This window comes from Hyperoodon ampullatus (genome assembly GCF_949752795.1).
Source record: "Hyperoodon ampullatus genome assembly, chromosome: 4".
Lineage (NCBI taxonomy): Eukaryota > Metazoa > Chordata > Mammalia > Artiodactyla > Ziphiidae > Hyperoodon > Hyperoodon ampullatus.
The window spans coordinates 139,269,596-139,295,460 of NC_136917.1; the positions used below are offsets into that span (position 1 = coordinate 139,269,596).

The 25,865-nt window shown below is 37.3% G+C and overlaps 1 protein-coding gene across 1 annotated transcript in view; it reads left to right on the plus strand.

Annotated features, from left to right (window-relative positions):
* Positions 1-944: 944 nt before the first annotated feature.
* The window catches only part of FGF10 (fibroblast growth factor 10), a gene marked incomplete at both ends in the record, with an annotated part of 80,995 nt that continues 56,074 nt past the window's right edge, over positions 945-25,865 (plus strand). The window contains one exon of the mRNA XM_079702282.1: positions 945-1,275. Coding sequence (XP_079558408.1) covers positions 945-1,275 — 331 coding nt within the window. The remainder of the gene's footprint in view (positions 1,276-25,865) is intronic.

Here is a 25,865-nt window from a genome sequence, read left to right on the forward strand (position 1 = left end):
CCTTCTCCTCGCTCCCCTGCTCTCCCCCCTCCCTGCCCCCTCCCCCCTCCCTCTCCTCGGCGTTCCCAGCAGCCGAGGGTTTCAGATGTCCCACCGCCGTTTGACCCCCTTCCCCCCCGCCCGCCCCCCGCTTCTCCACCCCTGCAAATGAGGTTTGGCCAGCAGAGGCAGAGCCCACCTCTGGCTTAGAATCACTGACATTTAGACTCCAGGCTTCAACCTGTTTACAAGCGGGCTTTCCAAAGGAAGGGGGGGGCGGGGGGAGGGAAATAGGGCCAAACAAAACACCAGCCGCCATCCCCTCCAAACAAGAAGTGACTTTCTGGAGGCTTCAAATCAACAGGCACCACCAAAAAGAGAAAGCAAGCGGGGGAAGAGAACAGCGGCGACCGGGCAGCTGACTCCAGTTCTGACAACTCAGAGGGACTCACTTTTAGAACTGGCCGGCAAGCTGGGGCTGTGCGGAGAGGGACCAGAAGGTGCCAACCGCAGAAGGGCGCAGATACCTCCCCCAGCCTCCCACCCCAGCCCCTTTGGGTTTTGTTCACCGTGCTGTCATCTGTTTTTCAGACCTTTTTCTGCATCTAACATGGTGAAGAAAGGAGTGAAGAAGAGAACAAAGTAAGTCCCGGGGGAGCGAAGATCGAGGGTTACCCACACCACGACGGCCACCACCAGCTCCTGCTACTGCGGCCACCCACGTCCACATTCGCCGGGAGACTGAGGGGCGCGCGGCAGCGGATCCGAGAAAGGGGCGAGAAGAGGCAGCCGGCCCTTCCGAGGAGTTATGGATGTTGGTGCTTTCACTTCTGGCCAGATCCGAGCCCAGAGGGAGCTAACCAGCGGCCGCCACCTCCAGCTGTCTCCTTGCCTCGCACCAGGTCTTACCGTTCCAGTATGTTCCTTCTGATGAGACAATTTCCAGTGCCGAGAGTTTCAGTACAATGTGGAAATGGATACTGACACATTGTGCCTCAGCCTTTCCCCACCTGCCCGGCTGCTGCTGCTGCTTCTTGTTGCTGTTCTTAGTGTCTTCCGTCCCTGTCACCTGCCAAGCCCTTGGTCAGGGCATGGTGTCACCAGAGGCCACCAACTCCTCTTCTTCCTCGTCCTCCTCGTCCCTCTCCTCTCCTTCCAGTGCGGGGAGGCATGTGCGGAGCTACAATCACCTCCAAGGAGATGTCCGCTGGAGAAAGCTCTTCTCTTTCACCAAGTACTTTCTCAAGATTGAGAACGGGAAGGTCAGCGGTACCAAGAAGGAGAACTGCCCGTACAGTAAGTAACAAATGCGCCCTCCCCTCCTTCCAGTTATCCACCCCACCCCACGGGGGGGGGGGGAATCTGTTCCAGATGTGGCCAGCTAAATATTTACGTCCCCAACTCCTGTAAAATGATTAAGTGGAATACTTTCACACTATATCACCCCCCTCCCCGGGTGTATACATTGCGCCGCCTAACCCCCTCCCCGCAACGCGATCCCTTCCCCCCCGCCCCCAGGCTCTTTGCCACCCTGCCCGCCCCGTCTCTCTGGCTTGTCACTCGCGGGACCACGCAGGGCGCCCAAGAGTTGTTGCAGTGAATAGGTGCCCCTCTCTGTCTCCATCGCCCTTCCCCACCTCATCCCAAGGTCTCCTTTCCCTCCCTTCTGGAAATGGCTCAAGTAAACACATTTTGTTCTTTTGGCTGGCAATCTTATTAAGAGTTTCAGGACAGTTTCCTCAAGCTGAAAATAATTATCCGCTGTCAATTATAGGGACTTTATGGGAACTTTATTTAAGAAAGAAAAGTCAATTTCACTCTCCCCCACCCCCATCCCTTTACCCTACCACTCCTCTAGATAGGAGCAAAAGCATTTTTCTGGTTTTGATTTTTTTTTTTTTTTTTGGTCCCTCATGTTGGTTTGAGTGATTGCAGTCCATGAAGTTAGATTTCAGGCACCACCGCTGCTATTTGTCTTCTGCCTGCCTTCTCTCTTGGTAACATGATGCTCAAGTCTGCATTGTCAATAGCATATGCGCTGCTTTGTGGTGTCCTGTTGTACTCGTTTCTTCTCAAACCTCTCATATTGCAGAGCCATAGTACTACAGCACTGTAAACATCTGGGACTGGAGTCACACAGACCTCACACAAATTTCATTGTCATTCTTTTATTTTCAAAGTAAAAGTCATAAGTCTGTTTCCATGGTGTTGGTTTATCCCATAGGATGAGGTTTTCACCTCAGTACAAATTATGCCCCATCCTTGGATTTCTTGCCTTTTTCCTTTCTCCCTCCTTCTTTCCTTCTTTAGCTCTTTCTCTTCTTTCTTTCTTGTAGGGATGTGGGTTGGGTAGGGGGAGGGAGAGCTAGAAGAGGAGGAGTGAACATTGTGTCTCTTCCTGAATCAGTCCAGCAAAGCCAGATTACTCTGTTGGCTTCCTTTCCTGCTTACTTTCAAGTGGTGAGACTTATTCATCCTCTATTGATTGCAATTTGAAAGGATCCCTGAGGCTATGTAATGGCACACTGAAGACAGTAGACAATAACATTTAAACATCTTTAATGACCATTTAGTATTATCTCAATGGTAGTTCCAAGTCACCTTTTCAAAGGATTTTTTTTTGTCAGTTGTTTGGGAATTCCAAGCATATATTTGCTAGCTAACTTAAATACGTGAGTCATATACTTCATGATTCCTTAGTCCAGAAAGTATCTGGTATTAATGGGAAAGACAGTTAACCAGAACTTAGCATTATCTTTTAACAATAAAGATTTACAAGAAATAAGACATTTTTCTTATTTGGGGACGCACATACCTTCAACATTAACTTCTGTTCCTCCTCAGCTTCTAGTTCCATTTACTAAAATTAACAATATGTTTACAAGTAATAAAAAAGATTTGTGTGTTTTAAAGTATTCCATTTGATGTTTACTACCAGAGATGTACCTATAGTCCATTACCTATATTTTTTCCATTCTTATTCATAAGAAGTGGCTGAAATAATGTCATTTTTTTTTGCTCCAAAGTAATTTGTTACCTGAATTTATTAGATATGACGTATAGATGTTATGGTTATAATTTAAAATTTTAATACTTTTATTCACTTCTAAAACAAAATAGTTGTGATATCATCCAGGTAGGATGATGGGGAAGAAGTGGCCCAAACACTTGCTGAAGAGTGAGCTGGAGTTAAAAAAAAAAATTCACAGGGACTGAAATTCTTTGTATTTTTAGTTCATGGAAATAACTCAGAGAAATATAATAAAATTTCAGAGTGTTAACCTTGAGCAAATTTTTTTTTACACTAACTTGACTTTGCTATTGCTGTATTTTAAGTGTCTTTATCATGTGATGTAAGGAGCAATCTATAGTAGTTTATGCAACTTAAATTACTATTTTCTAAAATAATGATCACTGTGTGATTAACCATTTAGTAAATGGTTTCCACTGTACACATTAAAATATCTTTTTACAGTAAGAATTATCTGCAAAGAGAAAAGTATATGATTTTTATCATGTAAAAACAAGTGTGGAAAATTTTCATCCTAACTGTCTAAAATATACGAATACGTCTTCCATGTGATAAATGATAACTAATAGTCCCTGTTAAAATTATAATATCTTATATAGTAATGCAATCCTAATCAATGGTTGAAAATGAAAGGGGGTGGAGCTTGCTATGTTAAATAATGTCAAACCATAAATAATTTAGGTTTTCCAAGAACATCTGTATCAAGACATAGCAAGTGAATAGTAGAGGTTGAAACAGCTTTCATTTCACATGTGGCTGGGTAATAAGAATGCTGCTACAATTTCCAGCTGGACTGATTCAGCTGAACTACATGGTATCATTAAGATATTGTCTAAATGTTGCATAATTACATGAGAACCAACTTTTGCTATGCCTACAGGGTAACCAGCCAGCCAGTGCACCAAATGGTAGCCTGTTAAATATTAGGGTATCTAACCTCTGAAGAGTGTCAGTTCCTTGTCCAAAAACCACATTTCAGTAACATTTTCCTAAACAACTTATTAATTATTCTCAATACACAAAGCTGTTCTTTTAAGGTTTGCTTATTTGAAGCTTAATTTTCTTTGTTACTTTTGACCCTAGTATTACTGCTGCTAAAATACAGTAACGGCTTATCTAAGAGGTTACATGTTTGTGATGGTCCTGGGTAATTAAACAAATGTTTTACTGGCTTTTTGCCAGCAAAATGTTAACAAAAGAGAAGTAAGGAAATCACCCATGAGCACTGAAAAATCATTTTTAACTTCTACCTCCAAAGTTGGTTCCCAGAAATTGGATGGTTCTAAAAATATTACATGTGCTAGAGGAACTCTGCTTCATTTTGAGTGATTATTATAAATTTTTAGGGGTGGGGTATTTTTTGTTTCCTCCTTTGCCATTATATGAGAGTAGAATAAAGGGAGCAGTGATGAATTATGTTTCTCCTGCTAGAAGTCTGAGAAAGCTTGAATAATTTAGAATAGCTGTGGCGTATCTGTCACTAGATATGCTCGGGCTCATTTAGGTTTGTTATATCATTCTTTACATCTAGAGCTTTGCCCTTGAAACATTACCACTCGGCTCCAGTTCTGGCCTACTAGAAAGGCTGGATACAGCTGTTAGGTACCCGTGCAACTGGAACCGGTGGACTTATTTCTGGATGTGAGTAAAACAGCTGTGGGCTACTCCCCTGATTGTCACTTATAGAAAAGGGGAGTCTAGTGAAAAGAAAATGTATCCCTAAACTTGAGAGAGCCAAGGATAGATACTCTCAAAATGGAAAGCCACAGTGCTTATGAGTCTTTTCAGGAAAGGAGTATGTGAGACATTAGAGAAATCAGTGTGCACTGAGTATGCAGTATGTGCCCTATTTCTTTAAATATATACCTCATTTAACACTCATAATAGTTCTGTGATTTAGATAGGACTATCCACATTTTTCAAATATGAAAACTAACCCTGAAAAAAAGTAAATTACCCAAGGTCATTCAACTAGAAATTGACAGAGCCAGATTCAAGCCCAAGTCGATTTGGTTTTACCATTACTTATTTCTTCTACCTCGCTACTACTGACAACATTGATGTCAATATATCAGAAGTAGACACCACAAAACTCTAAAAACCAAATTATCCAGATCCTTAATTGCTTTTTGCTATGCACACCAACTATTCATCAGAAGGAAATTGGAAGAGTAGCAAAATGACAGTGGCACAGAGTGAGTATGTTAAAGTTACCATTGCAGGTGTCTGCATGTTATCAGACAATGTTAGTGCATTCTCTAGGTGAAATCTCTCTTTTGATATTATATTTGAGAATATAACTGCTCATGGACACACAACGTACACATACATCCATCTCACAGAAGGCATTAGGAATACATGACTAAGAAAAATCCATGAATATCATTGTATATAGTAATTGTTTACAGCTGAGGGCCAAATGTTTAATTGTTCCCACATGTAATAAAACAATTTGATTGTAAGTACAAGTGTGAAATTGGGCTGTTGGAGAAACTCCTGATGTATGACTCTAAAAGGAGCAAAACTTAGAGACCTAAAGCTTTAGAATGACTCTGCAAATCAAAAAGGTATTTCACCACATAGAAATGACTGATTATTGTCTTGTAAATAAGGTTTACATTATTACTTTTTAATCAGGACTAGAGCTTATTTTAGGAAGTTAAATAAGAAAATAATTTTTGAGGAAAATAAGGACTTGAATATTATCTCCTAATAAATATACAACAGTTTTCTGGGAAGATAACCTACATACAACTTATGGCTTCCATTGGTGTCTTATTTAAGTTGTGGTTGTTTCTAGAATTGGGTTGCATAATTTATAACTGGCAGCATTTAATCATGAGGATCGAGGATTTATGAAGGTGGAAGGCACTATTTAATGTTTACATGACACTCTCCTGTTACCTTTACTACATTCCTACCATATGGACCCTCCACTTTGATGGATTTATCATAAATCCATTAAAAATGCACAATTACAGAGAGTTTCCTCTTTATAAACCTGATTTATAACCATCTACTACAAGAAACTCAAGAAAACAGTTGGCAGAAATCACATGCCAATACTGAAGTATGAGAATTCAGAGACACCAATCTCTAGGTCTTGAGTATTTTAGTAATCTATTACCGAAAGGCATGCACCACTCTTTAAAAACAGGTGTTTTCAAAATGATGTTTAAGCACAGAACTTAAAAGAAGAAGAACTGTGCCTTATACAATGAAGGAAACGCCATTGCATGCATTTTTCCTCTACATTTTTACTACCCAGTTTAGAGCGAAAAGCCTTACTCCAGTTCATTTCTTCATTTTTTAATGAACTTATGGTAGAACCTGAATGAGCACTTTAAATTCCTACACAATTACCTTAATGTTCAGAGGCAAACCCCATTTATTATCCAAACGGCTGACTTTCCACAAGCCAAAATGTTGGAAAAAAGTTGACGGCTCATTTGAAATGGAACTAATGTTCCTCACACTTATGAGCTGCCTATGAATATCTCCATCTTTCCTAAGCCTTAAATGTCTGTACGCTTATCCAAAATAGCAGAACAAATGATATTTCTTTATTATGCTTCAGAAGGAAGAATAATACATGCGTATTAGTTCAAAGTGATTTTAATCTATCTTAACATTAATTCTGTGAACTTTGCAATGAAGAGTAATTCAGATGACGTTTTTAGTATTACTGTTCCAACATTTGTCAGCATTAATAGTTGATGTTTGCTTAGTGTAAGTAAAACATTAGCATTTCCCTCCTAGAAATTAAAGTTCTCCTTTAATTTTCCAGTAAAATTGGGCATAAGATTTATGTTAATTTTAATACAGTTTTATTACAATCTAGCAGAGTAATGAAACTCATTTTGTCTGAAGCTTTTTATGCAGAAGTATCTTAATTTTTCAGGTATTGATATATTGCAATGTTTTAAGATCATTTACCTTTGCCATTTGACAAATGGTGTTTGTTACTTGGTTTTGCAGATTAAAACTATTTACTTTTCATAATTGGGACTTGTTTTTTCAGTGCCTATTACCTCTACCTGTGCTGGTCAGTCGGTATAACAAGTGATAACCTAGAAACATACCTTTAAAATTAGTGTAAGAAAATATACCTGCATCTTGGGAAGCCACCAGTGACACTCTGGTACTGAATTAATGAATAAAATGTGTCAATGTTTTACAGAATTAGTTTAAAACCAAGTATTTATTTAGTACAGATTTTGCACAAACAGAAAATTTCAAGATATCTAAAATGGAGGTGGGTCACCCACAAAATAATGGCCTTAAAGATTTCCTTGCTTTTAAATCAGGTCAGTTGTATTCTTTCTTTGAACGCTATGTCCTAATTGGAACAATAAATCAAAGATGGCACTTAGAGTAGATTCCCATGTAAGGTGGACAACTGGACAGTGACTTTTTACTGCTGCTAACACGTGCATCCAATTACCATTTGATAGATTCATGGTGCTGGCAGTAAAGTATTGCCTCATTTTATACTTCACCTAATAATTCTTCAGCCTAAACCTGTCTACCTTTACCTATATCTAATCTGTCAGTATGTGTGTTATCGTTAATGAGGAAGTTTCAAATGTTTGGCATGCTTCCTACAATGAGCAGTGTCATTAAGATATTAATGAATCATTTAATTAACCATAATAGATGAGGTAAAATATTAAGTCAATATATCCCCAACTTCACATAACTGTCAACTAAATATAACCTAATAATTTCACTACAATGATAACTTAATTATGAATGGTGGGGGTTAACTGGAACTTAATTCTAAAGAGCAAAATTAAGAACTTTAAAAATATTATTAACTTTAATAATTCTAATTAATTAATCCTAACTGCAAAATTAAGAATTCTTTTAAACAGGCATTTTTCCATAATAATTGTTATTTCCTATCATCATTATTATTTTCTTTCAAGGACCTTAGGTTAACATGTTTTACTGATAAACATATGTGTTAGTTCATCCTTAACCTTTTTTGAGGCACTGCCCCTGTTTGAGGATAACTTGACATATTCATAGAATCTACAATTCAAGACCCATCAGCAGCTTTCTAATAGTTCTATCTTGAGGCAGTTATACATCTGAAGTATCAGCCATCTGAGGCTTTGTGAATCCCTGATATTTTATCACCCCTTCACCACTTCATTATTTTCTCCTCTTTTCTTTTCTTTTCTTTTTTTTTCTTTTCCCTCATGTCTAAACCCCTTATGTACCACTGAAGCAAGGGAAAGTCATCCATTATCATTCCTTAGCATCCCATGTTACATTTAGAACCAGTAGCCTAGCTGTTTTTGGATGTATCACTTGGGCACATAAGCAACCAAAACATGTAGTTTATATTCTATGCAAAAAAAGTCTTCAGCAATGCAAATTCAACATACTCCATCAGGTGGCTCTTCTCATTTTTAATCTCCAATGAAGTCCCATTATCCCAACACTCAGGCCAATTTCTTAAAGCTTTGCCTTCAGCACAGTGGGCAAAGCACGAATAAGCATCTTCTGAGAATGGATGCTGATTGTCTAGTTACTAAATCATCAATCTGCATTTTTACTTCAGGTTAAATATTCTGTTCCCAGTAACTCTCCCTACACATTCATTTCACCTTTCTTCTAAAAGTTGTGTCAGTATATGCAACACTTAACTAATTACTTTGTCAATTTTCTGACCTTTTTGCATTTGTCTGGACTCCTATAAGAGAAAGAAAGTGAAGATAACTTAGGAAATCAAATAATTATTTTGCTTCTTTTTGAAGTCATCATTTACTTCAAAAAGATGAACACTAATTTGGAGGTCTTTAATATTTCCAACTTCCGGGACCTCACTTAGATTATAAAGCTTCTCTGTACACTCCTGCCAACTGTAGCTCTTTAAAATGAAACGAATGTTCTCATTTTAATACTGGTTATCAAAGGGGAAAAATGTAAAACGTACATGCATGTGTATTTCAGGCTGACCAAATATAGAAATGCACATAGCTTTATTAGAAAACATTGAGACACTGACAGGAGTTAAAATTTAAATTCATAGCATATGTGTATTCACATACTTTTCTCAAGAAAGAACCTTTTGGCGCTGATTGCTGAATTAGATTTATTTTTATTATATGCAGAATCTGACTATTTAGGTATGTTAGATTGGTTTGTTACTGTAATAATAATTAAAAGCCAAGCTTCTTTTTACAGTTTGTTTCAAATTATATAGATAGATCGATACAGATAAAGACAGATGGATTTCCATCTATCTATAGGGATAGCTTTGAATTACTGATAGAATTATTAAAAGAAAAATTAATATTCTGCAACATGAGGAAACATGACACTAATTTTTTTACTATTTATGATCTGAAGTGAGATATATTTACAATGTTATTAATAACAGTAATTAGCAATGTAGTAAGCCAGATTTCTAGGGCATTTTTTGGAATGTCTCTGTAGAAGGTTATGATTCCACAAAGATGAAGAGAAAAAGTGCTCGGGATATTAATCAGATTATGGTATAAAAAGTTGGCGAATGAAACTACATAAATGCTTTAAAGCTGAAGCAAGAGAGATGGTAAAGAACATATAATTAGAATGTTAGAAGCCAGAGGAAAAGCAGAAGAGGCCATAGAGCATTTAGACATAGACTGTGAAAGGAGGAGGAGATGTTTTGCTGGAGTGATGAAGACAAGGGTTTTGAACTCTCAGGAAGGAGATCAAGCTAATGAGTAGCGCTGCAAAAGGGCTGACATGACAAGAAAGGTGTGAGGGAAATATAACCCAATCCCTGGCATTCAACTGGATGTTAAATTAACTGAAATGAGAACCTGTGATCTAAAAGGAATCCCACAGAAGTAATCGCAGCCACGGTATCAGAGTAAGGAAGGCTAAATCTGAGTTCCTGCTAAAAAGGCAGAAGGGTAGAGGGGTTAAAAGTGTGGGCTTTGATTAAAAGTGATTACAATTATGGGCCTGGATCAAAAGTAAGCTTTGTAGACACAGAAGTGGGTGCATTTGAGGCTTCAATCTGCCAGACAATAGTGTATCACTTGGGCAAGTTGTCATCAGTAAAACAAGGGTATTAACAATACCTATCTCTTTTCTACATGGTAGAGATTAAATGAGATCATTTATTCGTTCAACAGAAATATATTAAGTGCCTGCTTTGTGTCAGATACTGTCTGACACTTAAATACATGCTGAACAAAGATGCTGGTTTTCCTCTCTCAGAGCTTCACTCCACAGACAATATCAAAAAAAAAAAAAAAACAAATAAAGAGATATGTGATGAAAAATTGGGGTAACTGTATGGAAAGCAAGCAGGGTACTCTAACAGAAAACAATTGGGAACTATTCTAGGCTAGAGTAGCCTTCTGAAGATGGGAGGTAGGAGGAAGGGAACAGCATGGGGAGAGTTTGGTGCCTCCTCCAAGAAGTACAGAAAAGGCACACTGAGCCTGGGGTTTGGTGAGAAGTTTGGAGAAGTTGAAGTTAGTGTTTGTAGTAGTTTAATGGTGCCCTCATCAAATGCGTATTATATAAAGGAAGAGTAAATGTGATGCTTCTCTTATTTCAAGGGAAAGTATCGGGAAAGCAACCAGCAGGTTACTTGATGAAGTGGAAACTAAAACTATTAGAAAAAAGAAGAAGGAATGAGGAATGCACTTGGCATTTTTTAAAAACAGAAATATTAGAACATCTGAAATAATTTAAGATTTGGAATTGTAGTATCCATAAAGTTCTGAAGTTTGGGGGAAGCATAGCAGTCTGGTTCATTAAGAGACTAGTAGCAGACATTTGAAAAGTGAAGATGAGTAGAAAGTGAAGAACTAAAAATAAAGAATAGAAGGTAACAAATGTGTTCAAGGACACAACAATAAAAAAGAACAAAAGAAAGAAAAACAACAACAAAATAAGGACAAAACAGGTAACCATGAAGATTAGAAGAAGACAGATTACTGCATTAAAGGAAAAACTAAAAGTGACTCAATTTTTAAATATTTCAAAATAAATCTTATATTTCAAGTTATGATATGGTTTTGAACCAGGATTATCACAGATGCTCAGCTTTCAGGATATTCTTAGTTAAACTTCTTGTTTCTCATCCCATGACTGTGAACTTTTTGGCCCATACCCTCAAAGGGTTTGCAATCTAGAAGTAGAAACAGATCTTCCCAGGCGGCTGGAAGGTAATATAAGGCAGTTTATACTAAATTCCAAGGAAGCAGGATGGAATTTAAGTAAACAGCAACCTGTAACTGAGGGAGGGATGAATGAGAGGGGAGTATCACACTGAGGATAAGGGACTCCAGATAGAATTAGATAAGAAGAAAGGAGTAAGAATATTCTAAAAGAAGGCACAGAACCTTACATGAAGTTTTCAGGAAACAACAGGCAGGCCACTGGGGTGGAGCAGAATTTACAAATTGGTGGGTATCTTATGAAATACAAAGCAAAATACACTAGAATGTGCCATTATGTGAGAGGGAAGTATGTAAATATACCTAGATTTGAGGACTTAAGTTCTCTGCTAAAATATTACACTTATATAGTTTACATTTAAAATCGGCCTTCTCTATTTTATATTTGTTTTACTTTTTGAAGTAAAGAAAAAAGAGAAGGCAGAGAGATATTTGAAAAGGGTATAAATTATAGTATAATTGACATAACCTAAAAATATTAAAACTGTAGCTTGATCTGACAAAAAAAACCCAGAACTACTTTCATACTAGGGACATGAAAAAGTAGTTCCTGTGATCTATACCAAATGGCATCATCTTTAGCATTCCTGATTTGCTAAATGATCACTACTTAAAATTTAAAATACCTCCTCCTGCAGAAGTTCTTAACTTACACATATCACTGGGAAGGGGTTTTACAATTTCACAGCAGATTCCCAAAGGGAACTACTGAGGCATCAATATTACTTGCTCCACCTGTATATTTTTTCTTGTCATTGCCATTCTAAATTGTCTCAAATTTACTTGGTTTAGGTGATTAGGGGGAAAAAAATTGACTACAGCTCTTTTTCTTGCAAAAGAATATACTTAAGTCTTTTAACCCACTATTAAGACCATGAGCTTTGCAGACATACTTCTTGATGTAGAATCCGGGTTCTAAAACTGCATAGTTGTGTGGCCTTGGACAAAGGACTCCCAGGGACGTGATCTGTGCAACTGTTAAGTGAGCATAATAATATCACCTACCTCATCACTGTTAGAAGGATGAGTTTGTAAATTTACAAATGAGACTATAAATGTAAATTTCTCAATATAGGGCCTGTCACATTTTAAGAGCTCAAAAATGTTAGCTCTTATTACTATTTTATGCTGTGACTACTGTGTTGTTGTTGTTGTTGTTTTTACATCTTTATTGGAGTATAATTGCTTTACAATGGTGTGTTAGTTTCTGCTTTTTAATTATCCCATTTTCTGAAAAGACCCTTAAGTCATAAGATAATAAAAAATTAAACAGAAAAGTGATATCATATACCACCTTACTTTATTTTGTAGTTTATAAAGAATTCTAATGTTTTCATCAGTTGGATCACAGAAAAATTCTGTGAAATGGGTAAAAGAGTCACTGTTACTCCCATACTATCTTTAGATGAGAAGACTGAGTCTAAAAGTTATGGTGCCAGACTGAAGTTATATAGTTACCATAAGTGAGGCAGGATTCAAACCTAGGACAGCCTTGGTTAGGGTGACATTCCATCCTGGTTTGCCTGGAACAGTCTCAGATGTGCCTCTTGTTCTGGCATGTTATCAGTAGCACCCTATTCACTCTCAAAGTACCGCATTACAAAATCACCCTAGTCTTAGCCATTCTGATTTGTGTAAGGCACAAATCTACACAAGCCAGTTCTCTATGAAATACTTCAGTTTCTTCCCAGTACCCTCAAAATAATAACTTCATCTCTTTGCATGCCATGTAAAGCCCTCACCCCCACCTCCTTTCTTACTCTACTCCCCATCATAGACATACTGAGTTGATCTTAGCTCCCGAACATACCTTGTTCCTTCACATGCAGCCTTTGCACACACTCCTAGGTCTGGCTGGAGTGATGTTCCTGCCCCTTGTCCCCTTTCTTTCAGGTCCCAGTTAGATGTCATCTCTAGGAAACCTTCCTGACCACTCTATTATCTCCACAGAACCCAACACTCAGTATCTAGTATTTTAACACAATCTCACACTTGATTAATTTACCCACCTAGTTTCCTCATACACAGAAAGCTTGTTGAGGGTGAACACTGTATGCATCACACTGACCTTTGCCTGCCAGGCCTTAATATACTGTCTGAAATATAATGGGTCCTCTCTATATGTTTATTAGATAAATTTCTCCTTTTAACCACGTGTCCTTGAGCCAAGACACTTAAGACTTTCTTTGGTCTCGTCACCTGGTCTGGAAAGTGTGATGAACATATTACCCACCTGAAGACTGCGGTTGAAGTAAATTATCTTTTAAAATTCCATTGAGTTCTAAGTTCTACAATTCTGAGAACTTAGAAGATAAATCAGGCCTCATTACTTAAGTAAATGCTAAATACCTGCATTCATACAAACTTCCGAATGAAAGTTTGTGTAGTCCTTGAAATGGGTTGTTTCCCATATTTCTCCTATTTGCCTCAGGTTACTACTGACTGTTCAGTAGAGATACATGATGAATTTACTCTCTTTTAAAATTGATGCTGACTGTGGGATAGTTATTTATAGTTTCAGAGTTGTATTTGGGTTCTGGGGTAATTTGGTGACAATTAAGAAATGAGCAATTCTTGGTGACACATTTAGAGAAGAACATACTGCAAAAGAGTGGGAGTAAAGAGATATGGTTCATAGTCTTGGCTGTGTCAAAACATTTGCTGTGCAATCAGGCACATCATTTACTTTATCTTGGCCTCAGAAACTTAATCTATGAAATGAGTATATTAAACCAAATACAATTATTAAAATATTTTTGTTCAATCGTTTCCAAAGTTAAAGACTGGATTCTAGGAGCATACCTATTTTAGGAGATAATAACTGTCGTATGCTGAAAAACAGTCACCCAAAGATATCAGGTCCTAATCCCCAGAGTATGTGAATGTTACATTTATATGATAAAATTTTTGCAGATGTAATAAAGTTAAGGATCTTGAGATGAGGAAATTATCCTGCACTATCAAGGTCAGTCCTAAATGCTATCACTTGTTCTTATTATAAAAGAGAGACAGGGAGATTAGACACACAGGGTGATTAGATAGCAGAAGGCACTTTGATGATGGAAGCAGACAAAGAGAGACATAAAGATGCAAAGCTCTGGCTGTGAAAACAAATGAAGGAGCCAAGAGCCAAGGAATGTGGCTATAGAAGCTGAAAGAGGAGAAAACCAGATTTTCTCCCTAGAGCCCATGGAGGGAGCTTGGCCCTATTGATACCTTGAATTGGGCCCAGTGAAACTAATATGAGGCTTCCAGCCTCCAGAACTATGAAGGAATAAATTTCTATTGTTTTAAGACACCAAATTTGTGATAATTTGTTACAGCAGACACAGGAAACCAGCACAGATTTTGATACCTCAGAGTGGGGTGCTGCTGTAGCATATACCAAAAACTGTGGAAATGACTTTGGAACTAGGTAATGAGTGTGGGCTGGAAGTATTTTGAAGTACATGATAGAAAAAGCCTAGATTGCCTTAAATGTACTTTTGGGAGAAATATAGATATTAAAGGCCCTTTGGTGAGGCTCAGAAGGAAGTGAAGAGCACAGTAGAGAAAGCCTGTGTTATCTTAGAGAATACCTGTATCTTCATAGAGAGAATGTTGGTAGAAATAGAAATATTAAAAATGCTGAGAGATAGGGGAAACAGGGAGCATGTTATTCGAAACTGGAAGAAAGGAAATCCATGTTATACAGTGGCAGATACTTAGGTGAACTGTGTCTTATAGTTGTGTGGAAAGCAGTAAGTGGTGAACTTGGAAATTTAAATGAGGAAGTTTCTAAGGAAAGTGTTGAAGGCGCAGTCTGGTTTCTTCTTGCTGCTTACAGTAAAACGTGAGAGGAAAGAGATAAAGTGAAGAAAGAACTGTTAAGTAAAATGGAACCAACTCTTGACTGGGAACTTCTCAACTTATCCAGACTGCAAAAGATGCTAAATTAAAAGATTCACTATTTGGAAAGTATGCTCTAAAGAAAAGGCCAACGGTGTGACTGAACAGCTTATGCTAGTGCATGTGACTGATGGGTTCCCTCAGGCATCTCAACAGAAGCCAGAAATAGAAATTATCAAAGCTCTGGGGAGCACCATCTTGTCTGCTGACATGAATGCTTGTGATATACACAGGAGACCCACAAAGTCTTTGAGAACATTATATCAGCAGAAACACTGCCAGCTTGGACTGAAAGAAACTGAGATAGGACAAAGTGAAGGAAAACTGTCAGACTTCCCAAATTCTACAAGCAGGAAACAGGCTGACAAAATCATTCAGCTGCAAACACATACTAGCTTTCAAGAAAAGGAAGTGTCATGGTGAGGGCAGAGCCTTGGGCAGAGAATGCAGAACCACAGATTCAGAAGCAGGACCCTCCAGCCACAAAGGACTAATCCTAAGTCTTGAAACCTAATGGAATTTGTCCTGCTGGCTTTTGAAATTAGTTGCAACTGGTGACCCTTTTCTTCCTTCATTTTTCCCCTTCCCTTTTTTGTAATGGGAAAGTCTGTAACACTAGTAGTACTGTTGTATTTTGAGAATAGATACTTTATTTTCAAGTTTTACATATCCAGAGATATAGAGGACTTTTGCCCCAATATGGATCATACCTAGAGTTTCACCCATACTTAATTTAGGTTAGGTGATGAGACTTGGGATTTTTGAGCTCATGATATTTAGATGAGATTTTGGACTGAAATTCATGCTATGATGGGTGGAAATTTGGGGGGATGTTGGTGTGGAGTGAACACACTTTATGTATGGAACGGATATAAATTTTGATGGTCCAGAAGGTGGACTGTAGTATGCTGAATAATGACCATTCAAAGATATCAGGTCCTCTAGAGACTGTCGTACTGAGTGAAGTAAGTCAGACAGAGAAAGAGAAATATCGTATGATATCACTTATATGCAGAATCTAAACAAAAAAATAACATACAAATGAACTTATTTATAAAACAGAAACACTCACAGACTTAGAGAACAAACTTATGGTTACCATGGGGAAGGGTGGGGGGGGAGGGATAGTTAGGGAGTTTGGGATTGACATGTACACACTGCTATATTTAAAATGGATAACCAACAAGGACCTACTGTATAACACAGGGAATTCTGCTCAGTATTGTGTAACTACCTAATTGGGAAAAGAATCTGAAAAAGAATAGATACATGAAAATGTATAACTGAATCACTTTGTTGTACACCTGAAACTAACACTATACTCTAATATAAAATAAGAATTTAAAAAACAAACAAACAAAAACAAAGATATCAGGTCCTAATCACTGAAATGTGTGAATGTTATCTTATGTAGTAAAGTTTTGCAGATATGATTAGATTAAAATTTTTGAGATGAAGAGATTGAGATTATCCTGGATTATCCAAGTGAACCCTAAATACCATCACAAATATCTTCATAAGATAGAAGCAAAGGGAGATTTGACATACAGAAGGTAGAGGGTGATTTGATGATGGAAGCAGAGAGAGATCTGAAGATACTATACGGTTGCCTATGAAGATAGAGGAAAGGCCATGAGCCAAGAAATATGCCTCAAGAAATGTGCCTTCCTTGAAGAGGCAAGGAAGAGTTTCTCTCTGAGAGAGCCTTCAGAGGGAATATGACTCCACCAACATCTTGATTTCAGCCCGATGAAACTGATAATGGATTTCTGGCTCCCAGAACTGTGAGAATGACTTTCTGTTGTTTTAAGCCACCAACTTTGTGTTAATTTGTTACAGCAGCCCTAGGAAAATAATACAGTAACCTATGACAGATTTATGTGGCCCAAGTTAATGGTGATTTGACAAAAACAGTATCTTATAATAGAAAGCACTAAGCTTTCTTAGTGCTTTCTTGATTTCTTAAATCAAATAGATTTAAGTCCTAACACTTTATCCACCACTTACTACTTGTGTGACTGAGATAGGTCTCAGAGCTTCTGATTCTTCATCTGATCAATGAAGATTAAAATAATTTATCTAAAAATATCTAGAAAAGTACTAGGCTCATAATGGTACCCCATATTTTACTTGAATCTAAATTGATGACAAGTTTAAATGACTAAATATCTGTAAAACACTGTTCTAAAAATATAGTTTATTTGCACCTAGTACTTTGACTGCTGGGCACCACAAGACCAAAGGAAGAGCTCTGATTGTTTGACATAGAAGCTAGCTATAAAGGTGGTCTGTTTTTCCATTGGGTTGTAAATTCAATCTGTATTAAAGAATATTTGTTCTCTTCCTCTTCACTTGTCCAAGAGCCACTGTCCTGAAGATGCATGCTAAACCATGGGAACATTTCCAACTTACAGTTAAGGATGATGAAAGATCTATTTTATAAATGGATAATTAGTATAATTAAAATGTAAGCAAGTGGTACTTTCTGAAATATTTCATGTTTAAATACGTTGAAGTTACTATACTTGTGCTCTCATTGAAACTATACCCTGCATCATCTATCCTCTTTCACTATGGATAGAATTCATGGAACATCCCATGTTTAAGCCTCTCACATCTCAAAATGTTTCCATACTAACATAACTCTCCTAAAGTTTATTACCATGACTGTTTCTGTATCTTGAAATTTTAAGGAAAGGCCTGGAAAAGAAGGATTCTAAAACTGGCATTTCCTCATCGAGAAAATTAATTTCTCTCACAGTAATAGAAGCTATGTAGTGGTAGACAATAGATAAATGTTTTATTGTCATGTCTTAGGGTAATGGGGCTTTTTCTAAGCTGATGCTAACAGTGGCATCTCCTAATTTAGAGTGTTATGGAGCATACTCCTTTTTATCCTTAACATTCATTGTTAACTGAGTGCTGGGGTTATAGTAATTTTGAGAAGAGAAGTAATGGTGGTGAAATGGGAAAGGTGAGTGCAATTAGAAATAAGGCTCTGGTACATGGAAACTGGGCATAAGATCAGATCCAGAACTTTCTTGAGCACAGTGAGCACGTAACGGGGAGGATCAATCCTACCAGCCCTAGTGGTACTTATAGTCTCTGAAACCTGGCAAATAATATAGGTACATACAGATCTACAGCAGGCTTCTGAAACTTTCTTAACTGTAGAACGGACAGAGAGACAGTTGCGAGTTATGGTTTGAGATCCAGCCCCTACCCATTTCTCTCTTTTTTTTTCTTTAAAGATCTATTTATTTATTTATTTATCTATCTATCTATTTATTTCATTTTTTGGCTGCGTCGGGTCTTAGTTGCGGCACATGGGATCTTCATTGAGGCATGTGGGATCTTTCATTGAGGCACGCAGGATCTTTCGTTGTGGCGCACGGGCTTCTCTCTAGTTGTGGCGTGTGGGTTTTCCCTCTCTAGTTGTGGCGTGCAGGCTCCAGGGCGCATGGGCTCTGTAGTTTGCGGCACGCAGGCTCTCTTGTTGAGACACTTGGGCTCAGTAGTTGTGGCGCACGGGCTTAGTTGCCCCGCTGCATGTGGGATCTTAGTTCCCTGACCAGGGATCAAACCCACGGTCCCTGCCTTGTAAGGCGGATTCTTTACCACTGGACCACGAGGTAAGTCCCCTACCCGTTTCTCTTAATTAAAATAAGGTTCCTTTTAATAAGGCATTAGAAAAGAGATTTGAAGCAAAAGGAGAGGCCAGATTTGAAACAGCTAATAATAATAGGTAATGCTAGGTAGTTTTCAAAGTTGGGACCATGGACCACATGATGAGAACGAACCAGGTGCTTGCTCAAAATGCACATTAGGGGCTACCCAGGTGGCGCAGTGGTTGAGAGTCCGCCTGCCGATGCAGGGGACACGGGTTTGTGCCCCAGTCTGAGGGGATCCCACAAGCCGGGGAGCGGCTGGGCCTGTGAGCCATGGCCGCTGAGCCTGCGCGTCCGGAACCTGTGCTCCGAGAGGCCACAGAGGTGAGAGGCCCGCGTACCGCAAAAAAAAAAAAAAAAAAAAAAAAGCACATTAGGAGTCCTATTCCAGAAGTACTGCACAAGGGAAGAGGAGACGGATAAGAGGGGACACACAGGAACTTGAACTTTATTAAACACCCCAAGCAATTCTTAATGCCAATGAACCTCTAAGAAACAATAAAATTAAGGGTGACACTAAGTTAAGTGTAGTGGTGAGGAATGAAAGGCCAAAGGTGTTTTGAGTTTGGGATAATCTGAAAAATTTGGCAGAATGAATTTCATGGACATATTCCATTTTTGCACATATTCTGCGAAAGAAGAAAGCGATAGTATATTCTGTAAAGAGAAAGTAATTTTTAAAGTTAAGACATATGCTAAAGTTAAATACCCCTTGGTTGGTGGAAGATTTTCTGATAAATCTGAGATTAGTCAGTTTTCAGCTCACTACAGTAAGTGTATGAGTTGTGTGTACGCTACATCTGGGGTGATGGGCAAGAAGAGACGGTACCTGTCTAAAACTGGCTGTGTTCTCACCATGTCAGAATACTCTGCCACTGCTATATATGAGGAAGTGCTGGGGGTGCTACACCAAATGACAATTGCGTAAAAAAAACTTTTAGAGATTCAGGGATCCTTCTCACTTGTTTTTTTTTTTTTTTTTTTTTTTTTTAAGCCACAGGAATTTGTTCATAAGCGCCTCTAATCCTAGGAGTGTTGGCAGAAACCTAGCCTTCAAAGTAATCACTTGAGTTTGTAGTACAGCTTCCAAAGCTGAAAAACTGAAAAAGGAATACTGGTGAGATTCTATAGCTTCCTCGGGAACGATCTTTCAAACTTACACAGCTCCTTAATGTCTTATGCGTTCTTGAGAGGAATTTCTCTTTATCGTGAGGAATTTTTTCTTTCAGCTGTGGAAAGTACCTTTGTTTCAGTTCCTGTGTATGACTCTCTCTTCATATGACTGAGACTGGCACTACAGTAAAAGCTGTGACTATGTCCACCTTGGATGTTCCAGAGTACGCAAACTATAGTTTTCCTCCAGGTGTCAGTGACATTTCTTTATACTTACAAAAGACACCTTGGACCAGATTTACAGTCCATATGGAATGTAAATGGAATGTCTACTGCTAAGTCACAGGGAATATGGATCTGGAAATGTTAATAAAATTGAAAACACTTAGCACACCCTTGGAGGCATCTTTTTTTTCCTCCGTCTACTTTTTTTTCTTTTTATATATTTTTTCTTTGTTCTGAAGGCTTCAAAATCATTTAATAAGATTAATCAGAATACGTTCAGCTGAGCTTAGCAGTGTGTAACCACTGACACTGGCCATAATTTATTAGTCTGAGATGATTATTGTACTGAGCAACCTAAACTAGTGTGGTTGGGCTTTTCACAACTCAAAAAGACTTCCTGGAGTTTGAAATTATTTGTTACATCCTGTCGTGCTATATGAAGCAATTAGCCCAAGGCGTTTGTGCCCTAATGTTTTGTGATCCAAAGAAGGCATCAAATTATTTCAACTATTAAAGAATCTGAAATTGAACACTGCTGATTTTATTCACCATCAATTGCCATATTATTTTCTTTTTTGGTGACAATGATTATAGAATAAAAGCTCCTTGTTCTATACCTTGTTACCGTCCCATATTCTTATTCAGTGACTAACACTTTAATTGAACTAACAATGTTTTCAACTAGTAACAGTGAAATTTTTTGATGGAGCAGAGCCGGATACTAGATAGAAAAATAAGAACTTGGAATAAATTTATTATTAATTTCATTCTTATTTTACATTAAAAATACATGAAGCATTCAGTAATATTCTAAAATCTCTTAGACTGACTAAATAAACATTTTTCATGTTTCTATGTTGATCATGGAAAATGTTGTGCGGTAGTTCAGTTTTAAGTAACATATGGGTTCTTCATGCGACATTGTGCTTTTTTTAAAAAATCATTTTGGACATCAGCAGAATCCATTGAATAAACAGGTAAAGGGGTTTTTGTTTTGTTTTGTTTTGTTTTTAAGGTAACAGGGATTTTATTAGTCAACATTGAATGATTGATGCAAACTGGGTGAATATTCTCAACTACTGATATCAATCTCCATGGTTTTAGATATTGTTTCAGCTGTTTTTAGAATGAGATAAAATAATAATAACAGCTAATGATACTGAATACCTAGTCTTAAATACTTCACACGTGTACTCATTTAATCTTCAAGTAACCCTACGGTATGGATACTAGTGTCATCCCAATTTACAGATGGGAAAATCTGAAGCCACTAAGAGACTGAGTAACTTCACTGAAGTATTATACTTAATAAGTGGTGGAACTAGGATTTGAACTGTAGTAGAGCGGCTCTAGTGCACATATACTTAAACACCATAATACTGCACCCTTCAATAAGATACAAACTGTAACTAGTCCAATTTGAAATCCTTTAGTCAAGCAGAGGCAAACGGCATTGTGGTACATCAGCAAATTAAATTTTATAGCTGGAGGAGCCTTATATAGTATTCTATGCTTCTTGACTCAACATGCTTCTTGACTCTTTTGTCTACATAAAGACCAAAGAATATCTCTTCTTGCCACCTACAGATTTGTACCTGCAGCTGAAAAAATCTGGCCCCGATCACTTTTGTCTTCACAATGACTAAAATAAGAAACAGATCAAAAAATATATGATCCAGTAGTAACCTTTTTAAAGAATGACAAGCTGGAAATGTTTCAAAAATAAATTTTATAGTATGAGTTCATTTTTCTATCAATTCTTTCAGCTTAACGTTCTTTATATCATTCATTTAATATCAAAGATGATACTTTTAATCTAATCACATATGAAAAGAAAATATTTATTCTGTTTTCTTGCAGTTAGGGAAATAGTTGTCTGGATGCCAAACTGCCCAAAGACATACTCTTTCACTAAGAAAGCAAAATATTAAGACAAGTTTACTTAGAATTGCTGATCTTTTCCCTCTTACTTAATGTCTCAATAGTTTCCAAGCTCAAGACTTGAAGTATTCTCCTTATCAAAGAAAGTCATCCATATTAAACTCCTACATCTACATGTAGCCATTTTTTAAGCTCAAAGGAGAACTTAAAAACGATCCAAATATTGGATCAAATAAAATATTTATTTTCTCATCTTATCCTAATGAATTTCAACCAAACTAACCGAAAATCAGCTTTTGACATACCTCATGCTAATGGTAGATTTGCTTTCTGCTTTTGAAGGTGAATTGATATTCACAAATCATATGTCACAAGCCACTAAAAGTGTCAAAATCCCACAGCAGGCCCTTGGTGGCTTGTTAATCTCTCCTGTTTAAAGGAAACAGACTAATTCACTTAAATATAACGAAAGCCATGCCTGCTCCAGCTCGGTCCCTCAAAGAGTGTCAGCCCATATAAGTCCTGCCTTCTTTCTTCACCTTCTTCTTTCCTGGTTCTGACAATTAAACATGAAACATGAAACTAAGAAGCAATGATTTCCTTAATGTTGCCATGTCTGAGTTATTTCAGATGTCACATATGTACAAAATGTAGAATCCTTTTGGGGGGGGCATTGAAAATATGTTCAAGGAAGTGTTTCTGCCCACTTCTCTCTATTGTTCTCAACAAAGCATAAAAGATAAACCAAGATGTTAAATGGGGGAACCAGATGTATGTATAACCTTTTGCCCTCATTATCCTAATTGGCTTCCATTAGGGGGAGGGAGGAAAAAAATGAAGCAGTACAAAATAGGAAATAATTGTTACAGAGGTGTGAGAGTGAACGTTTACAGTAGATTGGCTAAAATCTGGAAATATTATGATCAGAGTGATATAAGAGCAGTTTTCAAAAGGATCAAATCAAAGATGATTGCTAAAATAGAAGTAGGAGGGAGGGAAAGACTTTATATTGATTATGTGCATCCAGAAATTGTCCAACTATGGGCAATTATGCCCAAGCTATATTATTTTTAACATTTCTCATTTATTTCTGTACTTTGGAGGGACAGTCAAATGTTCTCTCTTATTGCCCAGATACACACAACCCACACATTTTTGGCTAATTATGTCTGTAGTTAATTTCCCCCTTCTAACCTTGTGTATTTTTCTGCTTTAATAGCATTATCTGTTTGTGGTTCTCCATGCTGAAATTATCTGCAAAGTTTAGTAAGGTTAGACCTTCCTATCAAGTACCTAGTGACAAAGGAAGGAACCTAGGAATGGGATGAAAACTTCCTAGGGTGAAACAGAGTTTTACTTTTAACATATGTCTTAATCAAGGCTTAGAGTCATAAGAATAAAACTCTGGAGTTAGGACGTTTAGGGGGAAAAAACAATTTTCATTGCAAGCATGCTGTACATGTTAGTCATGGCTCAGAGGAGTGGGAATTTCATGGAGCAAGAAGGGGGAGGTGCAAAAAGAAGGTTTTGAGTTTCCTTCCAAATGTATTTTTAAAATAACATTACAGAATCAAGATTTATGAAGAAAGGAAGACAATAACAAGAAGATAGCTTTTTCTTTTGGCCAATTATTTGAGAACTGGATTGACCACCAGGAAAGGAACATGAAGAGGTGAAAAGGAGGCAATTGATTGAAGAGCTCCTTATGTGGCAATGTCTGGAATCCTACAGGACAATCTGCTAGAGCCTGCTGACAGCTAATCTTGGGGTATAAAGTCTGAGTGGAGGTTGGAGGTATGGAAGAAGCTTTCAGAGGCCTTTTACATCACCTCCACTCTCCCTCCACAAAATCCACTCTATGTCATTTTAGACATATCATGCCTATACTGGTATTTGACAATAAGCATCATAATCGGAGAATCTATGACACTCATTAATAGCCAATTCTAGTGTTTGGATATAATATCTGGATGTATATTAAAATTTTATCTTAAAGCTCTGCTTCTCTAATTTTAGCTCATTATGTCTTGGTTTCTCAGTGAGCACGAGAGATAACTGAGTAACCTACTTAATATCTTTATAATGACCTACTTAAAATCTTTACATTTTCCATTTATTTGTGTCTTCAATTCTTTCATTAATGTTTTATCATTGTCAGTGTACAGGTCTAGCATCTCCTTGGTTAAATTTATTCTTAAACATTTTATTGTTTTTGATACTATTGTTAATGGGATCATTTTATTTCTTTTTCAGATAGTTGGTTGATAGTGTATAGAAATGCAACTGATTTTTATATGTTGGTTTTGTATCCTGCAACTTTACATTTTCAATGTAAAAACCATCCATAGAAAACCATCCACAAAGATTATTTTGCCACATTTCTATCTTGAGTTCCTTGAATCAAAAGGAGTTATATTGTAGCTGAATTCATTCAGATACTTTACTTGTTTTACAGGACTCTTTCATATATATGATCTTATTTGGTTTTCACAATAGCTCTTTGAATTAGGCAGGGTAGGTGGTAATATCTTCATTATATATGTGAAAAAGCTAATCATATTGCACTTAATCTAGAATTCTCTTCCTTTGGTTACTAATTAATAATCTTTCCACTGTACTATTATATTTCTCCTGGAATAGGGTTTCCTAGCCACAGCACTCCTGACATTTTGGGTTGGATAACTCTTTGCTGTGCAAGGCTGCCTGATGAGTTGTAGGATGTTTAGCAGTATCCATGACCTCTTCCCATTGGATGCTAGTAATAGTCCTCTCCCACTTGTTACAACCAGAAATTGTCATTGTCATAGTCCATGGGCTAGGAGACTGACAATCTGATCCTATCTGGAGAATAACTGTATTCAATTACTGTTAGATATCATGAAATTCCCCAAATATAAGATGTGTATCTTTCTATTAATATTCATAGGATTGTTGCATTGTCATCTTTTGATAATGAGTGCCTGTCCACTCACAGAGGATATAATCTAGTACCTTCCCTTAATACTTCTAAAGCTTTCAGTTTCCCATCCTAATTTTCCATCTTTACTTTAGAAAGAGTCACAATAAACTTTTTTTCTTCAAAAAGTTTTTTTTTTCTTAAACGTTTAAACTACAAAAGAAGAAGATGTAACTCAGATGAGTTTGGAAGTCTCTTAGGCTCCAAAGCCAAGGTCTCAGTCTATAGCCAAGATTTGAGCCCTGAAGTGTTCTTTCCTTTTTGCAGTACTCTCTGAAGCTATCAGTTTCTGACATGTATAGTGAATTCTACAACTCAACTCAAATATAAGGAAGTTGTGTTTATTACCAGTTGATAATTTGTTGCCTCATTACTATGTGATCCAGGGCTATCTTACTTGTGTAAGTGGGGGCATATGAAAGAGCTGAAGAGACAAACTACGAAGGAAAATTTTATCTAGGGTGACCTAGAAAATAGCTAATAAAAGCAAAAAGAATAATTAAGATTTCCCATAGACCACAAGTGTATATAAATTATGAGTGATTTCAAGTGAATATGTAGTCAGTGACACTCTACCTTCTAAGTTAATAATAAGTTTTCTAATTACAAAGAACGAATACCAGGTTGCCAAAAATTACTTCCCTTATATTGTAAAGAGGGTCTCATTAATCAATGAAGAAAAATATTGTCAATAACCTCATTGGAAAGATATTGTCAATAACCTCATTGGAAAGTCACAAACCCTTTATGCTCATTTTTCACTTTTCAACGAACATCTTTTTCTTGGTGCTCCTTGGGTGTATAAGATCATTGGTGTGAAAGTCCAAGCTCTGTGAAACATGCTTGGTCCAAGGTTCTCACAGAAAATTTAGAGTGGTCAAGCTTTATTTGAGATGTCTTTAAAAGCTTCTAATCTATATTTTTTAACTTGC